Source organism: Lepisosteus platostomus, chromosome 4, assembly GCF_059453375.1.
Source record: "Lepisosteus platostomus isolate fLepPlt1 chromosome 4, fLepPlt1.hap1, whole genome shotgun sequence".
Lineage (NCBI taxonomy): Eukaryota > Metazoa > Chordata > Actinopteri > Semionotiformes > Lepisosteidae > Lepisosteus > Lepisosteus platostomus.
In genome coordinates, this window is record NC_142614.1 from 23,923,676 (window position 1) to 23,933,711 (window position 10,036).

A 10,036-nucleotide genomic window follows, 5' to 3' on the forward strand; every position below is an offset into this window, starting at 1 on the left:
GAGCCAATATTCCATTACTAAAAAGATGCTTTTTCCTGGTAAGCATCTCAGAGCTTATACAAAGCACAGGTTTCAAGTGTGCTCCTTAGATGGGACACCAGTCCATCACAATCTCATACACAAAAGGATAATTTAGACACACCAATAAACTTACACCAATAAGCACTATATAAAGTACTGTAGGAGGAAACCAGAAGAAGGAAAACCCCACACAAATAGCGAAAGAACATGCAAGCTCTACACAGTAGCAACCTTGTCCTGAATTGAACCCAATACCCAACGGCTGCAAGGCAGAAGCTATCCAAGGTGTCCAAGATCTAATATTAAAAATTTCAATAAACTAGTTTCTTAACAGGCAGTCACTCATAAAAAATCATAAAAAGGAAGAAAGAGGTCCGAACATGCCCTTCTCTGCATGCATCTTTACCATATTAAGCCAGCAGCCATATCACCCTGCGACTCACACCTGGCAACCCACTGAAGCTCAGCAGGTGTGAGCCTGCTCAGTACCTGGATGGGAGACCTCCTAGGAAAAACTAAGGTTGCTGCTGGAAGAGGTGTAAGTGGGGCCAGCGGGGGGCACTCACCCTGCAGTCCGTGTGGGTCCTAATGCCCCAGTATAGTGATGGGGACACTGTACTGTAAACATGTGTTGTCCTTCGGATGAGATGTAGCACTGAGGTTCTGACTCTCTGTGGTCATTAAAAATCCCAGGGCTCTTCTCGAAAAGAGTAGGGGTGTAACCCCGGTGTCCTGGCCAAATTTCCAATTGGCCCTTACCAATCATGGCCTCCTAATAATCCCCCTCTATGAATTGGCTACATAACTCTACTCTCCTCCCCACTGATAGCTGATGTGTGGTGAGCGTTCTGGCGCACTATGGCTGCTGTCGCATCATCCAGGTGGATGCTGCACATTGGTGGCGGTGGAGGGGAGTCCCCATTACCTGTAAAGTGCTTTGAGTGGAGTGTCCAGAAAAGTGCTATATAAGTGTAAGCAATTATTATTATTATATTATACAATTGCATTAGAAACGGAATGTGGCTCCCACTATATCACTGCCAATTAAAAAAGGTGTTCAAACCTTTTTGTTTAAACTGCATGATATGACTCTAATATATACTGTAAATTAGATGGATATGATAAAGGTGAACCAAGCCTTGAGCTGATGTCTCTATGTGTCAGAATTACTAACAATGTGATGTACAGTAGATCAATGCTTTATTTCCTGTTGTAGCCCTTTAAAGGTTATCTTTCATGAGATATGACCCTCACTACTAACTTTTAAGGCTACCTTTCATGTGATATAATCCTCAATGTAACCCGGTCATAAATGATTTTAGGAACTGTTAAGTTGAATGACACTGTTCAGCAACTCTCTGGGGCCTTATTTTAGTTGTCATAATGACTCAGGCACAAGCATATGACCACTTCTCTCTCTAGCATTTTATTTTGTCTCATGTAAACACAAAATGTCCTTTTTCATTTATTTAATATTGTACATTTGTTTCATTTTATACATTAGAAATTTTAAAATACCTGCTCTGCTTTCCCCAGACCAGGCTGTTTCAGATTAATTTTCAAAATCGTGTATTGAATTCCAGCAAATCTGTTTTTGCACGAATAAAAATATTGGGCATGATTTTCAGAGAACGTGAGACATAACATTACTTTGGTATTTGGTGTCTTTGCTTGTTTCCATATTCTATTTCTGTACAGACTTTTCAAATTCTGAAAATGGGTTATAAACATAAAAATGCATCTGTCTCTGGGTGATTGTTTTTAAACTTGCCAAGCCAAACTGGCATAATGAACAGAAATGATATTTTTTTCCTTTTGTAAATGTAGTGATAGCTGAATCCAATGTAATCAACTCAACCTCAGAACATGAAAAGAAGCTGAGATGCCCTTAAGACCTTTCTTACTATATAAGGCTTTTCAAGACTTCTTATTTGGAAATACAAAGATTTCCATAGAAATATCTAAATTCTCTATAGTCTGTTGAAACCTGTATTTCTGTGTGAATTCAGTCCAGGTATATAAAATTGATCAGTTATCTATAGGTTAAGGTTTAAACTTATTGTTTGTGTATTATTTTCTGTTATACAACAGTACAAATCAAGCGCAGGCTGTGGTTTAATTCTATGTGGGAAAAAATGTAAGCGTTCTTGGTCTGTTTTTTTCCACTAAAGTGGAAACATCTTCAGTTATGTTGTTTGTTTGTGTACAGTGTGTTATTTATGCTGGAACAGCACACATCCTAAAGTAACCAGGAATAATACTCAAAAGCATTGTAAAAGTAGTGGTCAACCCTAACCTCAAAATATTTTCTTCGCATGCTCCACTGCTTTGAACGTGAGTGGTTGTTGTAGTTTTTAATATGTTCCTCATAGTAACTTTACTTTGTGATACCATGTGAATGTAGGTGAAAATGTTGTAAAACAGCGACAGATGTAAAAGTTGATAGTTCATCCAAAATTTAAAGAAAGTATACGGACTATAGATTTAGCCTGAGACTTTTTTAGCACATTATAATAATAATAATAATAATAATAATAATAATAATAATAATAATAATTGCTTACACTTATATAGCGCTTTTCTGGACACTCCACTCAAAGTGCTTTACAGGCAATGGGGACTCCCCTCCACCACCACCAGTGTGCAGCATCCACCTGGATGACTATAGTCAGACTTAACTGGAGACACACATGCAAGTAATTCTGAGAGGTTTTCATGGACTGTGATTACATAGTTGTATTGTGAAGAAACCATTTAAAACATTATTTTGCGCCGCCATTTACAATCAGATACTTCAGTGTTGCAGATTTTGTTTTCTGTATTCTGAAATGATGCTGGAGTATCATTGTCTAGGTCTAGGCTAAACTGTTTGTGTGTTCATCTGAATGAACCTGGGATATATAAGAAGATGACAGCTGTTATGTATTTGACTGCATCAATGAGCCATTAACAGAATTAGGGATTCCTACCAGTATATCATTTTTTTTCTCTCTGAATCTACAAATTTTTATATGACTGCCAATGCCACTCTTTTTAAATAATAAACATGCACCATATTCCCTCGAAAAAAAATTAAACAGCATAAATATTTTTAAAAGATGTATGCCATCAACGAAAGGAGATTTCATTATAGTTTATGAATAATTATATTGTACTCCATTTCTTTTACTCTGGGTTTCATTTTGTGGCTGTATTAAACGTATTTTTTAAACCTCATTTTATTCCCCATGTCACTCTGTCACTTCTGTCACTCATCGGCGATGCACATGTACAGTATCTCATTTTGAAACCTGAAGAGGGTGTTATGAGTATTTTTTTAACAAAGAAAGCTTTATATTTTTGGAAAAAGAGAACGTTGCTTCCAAAAATACCAGAAATAAATATAATTTGTTATTACTCTTTTTAAAGAATCTGCAGTCTATTTCTCTGTTTACACGTCATGTTTCATACCAGGCTCTGAGATTATCTGTAATTCTCGACACTTTTTCATAGATCACATTTAACTCAACTCAAAGTATCTAAAGGCGGTGTTTTATGCAAGCAGAACTTTCTGTTGTTAAGGATTTTCTGCGCTCTTAAACGATTATTCTCTCTCATTATTATAGTCCTATGTAATACTGTACCATTCGTTAGCACGAATTCGTACGCTAAGCGCACATGTTAAAAACTGTCTTTTTACAATATGGACAAGCAGAGGATCTGGTCCACGCCGACAAGTAGAAAGAACACAATGTTTTACTGCGGTCTTCAAGTGTGACACATTGAGAGACGATAACTTTGTACTCTTCCTACTTTTCAACTAGCTCTATTTCTTTCTTGACAGCCTGCGGTCTGACACAGCGCCACTCTAACCATGTTTTTCCTTCAAACTTTGAGCCCGTATGTCTCAGCTCACCTAGCAGATAGACTTTATCATTACTGTAATTTATGACTTGTAAACGCTTATCTCGAGGGATTGTACAGTGAGTGAAAAGTGCGGAAATATTACTGGTTCACAAAAGTACAAAAAGGCGGAGTCACACACAACTCGAGCTCCAAAGGGGAACTTTGAAGAGCTCAATTTTTTATTGTATATCAGTGAGCCACATGTTTGGAAGACGCGGATACACCGGAGGGTAAATAAATATATATTTTTTTATAAAATTAATAAACCCACTTTGACATAAACAGTGGGGGGAATGAGTCATCGCACTGAAATCAAGTGATCCTGAGATACAGAGTGCTGCGGAGCTTAATTGTGCAGAACTTCGACTCCAAAGACAAATGACGTTTAACGACGAAAGGTGAAATCTGGTGAAAACAACGCTTTAATTAAATTAAAAAGGAAACTTCTTTCATTGTGTCTTCAGCCGAGGGAGATGTTGGAAGATAACGCATGTGAATTAAAACGGAGGATTTTTACAAAATAACACTTTCCCTTTAGCTTGAATTGGAAATTCCGGGATTTTTCTTTTTAATTATTTTTTCCGCAAAAAAAGAAAGGATGAATGGCAGCAGCGAATGTCCGAAAACTTTCCCCAAGGACCCAACAATCCCTGCTATAATGTTTATTTTTGGGGTCGTGGGGAATGTGATCGCAATCGTCGTGCTTTGCAAATCCCGCAAGGAGCAGAAAGAGACAACTTTCTACACGCTAGTCTGTGGTCTGGCTGTGACTGACCTCCTGGGGACAATGCTCGTTAGCCCTGTCACCATTGCCACATACGTGAAAGGATCCTGGCCGGGTGGTGACCCTCTATGCCAGTACTCCGGGTTCATTCTGCTCTTCTTTTCGCTGTCAGGTCTCAGCATAATCTGTGCCATGTCGATTGAAAGGTACATGGCTATCAACCATGCGTACTTCTATAACCATTATGTGGACAAAAAACTCGCAGGCTTAACTCTCTTTGCCATTTATTTTTCGAACATCCTGTTTTGCGCCTTGCCCAGCATGGGCTTGGGACACGTAAAGATGCAGTACCCCTGCACCTGGTGCTTCATTGACTGGAGAAGTAATAAGAGCATACACGCAGCGTTCTCGTACATGTACGCGGGATACAGTTCTTTTCTCATCTTGGCCACGGTGGTCTGTAATATCCTGGTGTGCGGAGCCCTTATCAGGATGCACAGAAAGTTTGTTAGGAGGACATCGCTTGGCACGGATCAAGGCAGGATTGCAGACCTTCGGAGGAGAAGGAGTTTTGGGCGTTTGGCTGGAGCAGAAATCCAAATGGTCATCTTGCTTATAGCCACATCTGTGGTAATCCTCATCTGTTCGATACCGCTGGTTGTAAGTTCCCATGGTAGTTTTCTATTTAACTGTTTAGCATGCAAGAGATAAACGATTTCTCAATTATTATGACTGAGACATCCGAAACTTTGTTTAGGGATAGAGTGCGTATTTTTTGTAGTCTTCACCTTCTTCTGTTTTAGTCATAACCATCTTTTTAACCTACACAAAGAACGATATAAAGCTGATACTTTTTTATCTGTAGTGGTGGGAGACTATGTGTCTTTTAAAACGTCCGTTCTTTAACCTGTAACCTGGGTTATAGGTTTTTGTGTGTAATACAAGTGCAATATCCGGATACCTACCTGTAAATTTTATCATAATCACTCATGAGTTTGCGAGATAACATTGTGCAGCAACAGCTGAATCGTTAAACAAGAAAAGCTGTAGTTGTACAATGATTATAGTGCAATAATTCCTAAACATCCATTGCTATTCGCTCTATTCTTTCATGGAGCACAACTCCTTTAAGGGCAAAAGGTATTGTACGGATCTATTGATTTAGTGACTCAGTAAGTCTAAAAAAAATCGTCTTATTGTTTTTGGAAATATTTCAATTATTTAGAAATAACCGATTAGAGTGATAATCAATAATCACTGTTCATATGTATTCGTTTGTCATAAACTTGATTTCAAGCGCCATGTCGTTTGGTGCGTTGTAACAAAGTCTAGATGCTTGGAATTGAAATAACTGAACAAGTCCACATTCGGACTGCAATGCCAGCATTTGATGGACAAACGTGCACAAAGTACAGTATGTGCAAGGGTGTAAGGTATGTAGTTTATTAATAGATGCACCTCAGTAACATAAATTATATACTGGTGTACATTTTATATAATAATACAGAATTAGATGTTTTCCATAAAACGATATTCGATTGGTAAAGACGGTAACCTAATGAACCCCTTGTCGATAGCGCTGTCTTGCGTAATTGTAAACAATTCAATCGTGTCATTGCATTTACAGTTTATTTGCGGAACCTATATACCGTACATACTGCATACTATTTTAAAATCAAGTAGATCAAGGTTGAAGTATGCAGCATAGCTATCTTTGAATGATTGATTAGGTCTGCCACCTACAGGACAATCTAATGAGGTCTTCGCTAGTTTCAAATTTGGAAACTCTTAATACGTAAAATGCCTAGAGAAATGCGTCATAGAAACCGAACTAATTGTGGTCGTGACTAATCTTCTCGTGCTTTCAATGCCTGTCCCCTGAAAAGGGTAAAGACATCACAGAGAGTAACAAACTGCTCTCCCTTGTCATTAGCATTTGGTACTCCTGCCTCTGTATTTGATTCTTAGGTGAAGATAATACGGTTGGAATTTTTTTTTTTCTAGTGAGCATGTGAGTCACAGATAAATCATTGACAGAAGTACATCTAAAGGTTTTACTTGTATTCGAAGGAAGGGCATCCCATCCAGGGTGTAACCTGTCTTGTGCCCATTGCTTGCTAGGATAGACTCTGCCTCCCCCATGACCCAGTTGGAAGAAGCAATTAAAAAATGGATGGATGGACAGAAAAGGGTTTCCTGTGTGCTACCCAGCTTCTTGGGATGTCATTAATTGTTCCTACAGTATATGTAAATGCAGACAGCAATAAAGGGCATGTTCTCTTTATAGTGTCTCTTTACCCGCCTTTGTGAATTACATATTTTTGTTGATCAAAGATAGAAGGCAAATAACAAATTCTGTGGGGGAAAATGACATTATTAACAGCATTCAAAAATATTATTTTGCAGATCAAAGATAGAAGGCAAATAACAAATTCTGTGGGGGAAAATGACATTATTAACAGCATTCAAAAATATTATTTTGCAGATTCTTTTGCAATGTAAAATTATTTATTCACACCGTTAATATCTGCATTATATCAGAATGGAGGATATGTATGTATATTGTAGTGATTGTAGTTTTGTAACATAAACTTACACAATAAATGAAAAATAATTAAATAACAAACAGTTATGAGAGGAGGCCATTTGGCCCATCTAACTTGTTTGTTTTCAAGATCCAAAAATCTCTTCCAGTTGTTTCAGGGTCAAGCGAGGGTATCAGCTTCAACAACATGACTAGGCAGCTTGATCCAGACTTCCACAGTCTTCCGCATTGTGTAAATGATGTGCCATCTGTTCTCAGGATTAAATACACTTCCGTGTAGCTTCCATTCCTGTCCTTAAAGTTCCAGTTGTATCCTCTCTTGAAATTATAACAATTAAGTTGCAGGGAATTAAAATGCATTGTTTTAGCTGGGTGGCACAGTGTAGTGGAGCTAGGCTGGGCGGGTGACGTCACTGTCCTCCCTGCGCGTAGCAGGGACCTCAGCTGCCTGGGCTGATTGAGGTCTCCTTTAGCTCATGCGGCTGGCTCCCTGTTGCGTTAGGCCGGAGACCCGGGTTTGTGCCCTAGGTGTTGTCGGACGAATCGGAGGGGTGGAGCTGCGGAGGGCACGAGACCGGGCGGAACCGCGACGGTCACACTAGTGGTTTGCATTGCTGCCTCACAGCACTGGGGCCCGGGTTGATTTCTGCACGGAGTTTATACGTTTTCCTTCTGTTTACGTAGGTTTCCTCCCATAGTCCATAAACATACTGGCAGGTTAATTTGCTTCTGGGGAAATTGGCCCTAGGTGTGAGTGCGCTCATGTCTTTGTCTGTGTGTGTCCTACGATGGACTGGCTTCCTGTCCTAGGTTGTATGCAGGCTTGTACCTGTTTCTTGCTTGGAGAGTCTCCGGCTCGCCCAAGACCCTGAATTGGAAGAGGCAGTTTCAAAGTGGATAGATGGATTATTTTAGCTTTGGTAATTAGTGACTCTCTGTAACCTGTGCTGACATGGACTAAATCAGAATTATTCATTTGTGTGTTGCAGGTGCAAGTGTTTATTAACCAGCTGTACCAGCCTCAAGTGGAAACGAAGATTGAAAACAATCTCGATCTCCAAGCAATTCGCATTGCATCGGTGAATCCCATCTTGGATCCCTGGATCTACATTCTGTTGCGCAAAGCTGTTGTCCTGAAGCTCATTGAGAAGATCAAGTGCCTGTTCTGTAGGATTGGTGGGCGAAGAAGGCGGACAGGAGGCAACTTCCACTGCATAGATGGACAGAGGTCATCAGTGCTCTCCCGTGATTCACCATCCCTTGTGTCTCGGGAACTAAGGGAAGTCAGCAGTACTTCCCAAACTTTATTGTACCTCCCAGAAAATGGAGAGAACTTCATTGGGAGTTTTAGGACAGGACAAGGAAGGTTGGACTCAGGCAACTCTGTCGACCGGTCTTCTTTTAGAAACTTGCGGAGCTCCGATTCTTCACCTGAGCAGGATTTAGAATGCAGCAATTTAGTAAAGCAATCTGGCTGCTTGAGCCCTTCGAATATGAACCGGTCACCTACGTATCAAAAGGACCAGGCTCTGCATGTGACTTTTACAGATGAAACATTAAATTTGCAGGAAAAATGTATATAGCTCCATGAATTTCATATTCCATCCTAAGATTACTTTTAGGCAGCTTTTGATGAAGATGTGATTATGGCGCTCTCCTGCACAAAACTGTCACAAAATGGCCTTTATGAAGAGCTGTTAAGGGATCCCATTTCTTTGTGGCTGTTAAGATTTAAAATGTGAATATAATTTCAAGTAATACATAACTGAATTTGTTATGAATACAAAAACACAGCTCGAACTGAGATTCAGTGCAAATGAAAGTTTGTGTACGAGATTGAGCCTGAGTGATGAAGAGCACAGAATTATTCACTCTAAATCTTGTCTGGTATGTCTAAGATTCAACGTATTCAGAGTTCCTTGTGTAATACAGAAGTTTTTTTGGGTTAGTGTTTATGTTGAATGCCAAAAAACTGCAAACATACTAGTTAACGCAGTAAAAACAGCACTTAGAAAATGTCATTTGTGGAAAAAAAAACTTTATCACACCCTCACTTTAAGCATGTGTACCTGAGTAAGGAATTTATTTTTTTAACAATGTTCAGCACATGTTTTTTAAATTCCACTTAAACTGTTCACCTCTGGCTTCCACCGCATGCCATTTGATGTAAAGAAATGTGTGTCGTATTGGAAACAAAAATGTGATTTTTTTCATTTTTTTTTTAATTTATTTTAGTCAAGGTGCAAGAAAATCTCTTCTCTGTGAGAAGGTTTAAGTAAGGCTTTTAATAAAAGTGCAATGCTTTCAAATATGAAGTAATCACAGTTCATTATTTCATTTTCCATTGCCAATCAAATACTTCATGTAACGATATCAAAAATCAGAAAGGAAAATTGCAATTTTAATTGTGATTTTAGTACTAAATTTATGGAAACCAAATAGTAAGACAAAAAGCCAAACAAAACAGTATTCAAATTGGTGGACAACACATATAAAAAAAGCATCCTAAGAATATCTTCTCTAACTAAATGAACTAATCATCTGAAAAGATTTAGCAGTCTGCTATTTCAATGTGACTTATGGTATCATGTCTTGTGAAAGTCTTCAAGGCTGAGCAGAAGTTGTTTTTTATCAATACTGCAATCCTGGTGCATGATTTCATTCAAACCAGAAAGGGGTGGCCATTTAACTATTTAGAGTGTTTGAAGCTATTTTGAGTTTTGTACATATTTCTTCAAGGATTTCTGTATTTTTATTAAAGTCATTGCTGCCTTGCTTATATTAAGTCATAAAATTTATTGATGTACAGTTAACTATAACATATTTTTGAAATTAATAAAAATACGTGAAAGAAACGAAAA

At 38.5% G+C, this 10,036-nt stretch overlaps 1 protein-coding gene across 1 annotated transcript; it reads left to right on the plus strand.

Moving 5' to 3' along the window:
• The first annotated feature begins 4,016 nt into the window (after positions 1-4,016).
• LOC148672990 (prostaglandin E2 receptor EP4 subtype-like) lies at positions 4,017-10,036 on the plus strand. The gene is made up of 2 exons (XM_088629113.1): positions 4,017-5,290; positions 8,165-10,036. Exons 1-2 carry the CDS (start codon positions 4,505-4,507, stop codon positions 8,756-8,758), a joined length of 1,380 nt encoding a protein of 459 aa, XP_088485239.1. The 5' UTR covers positions 4,017-4,504; the 3' UTR covers positions 8,759-10,036.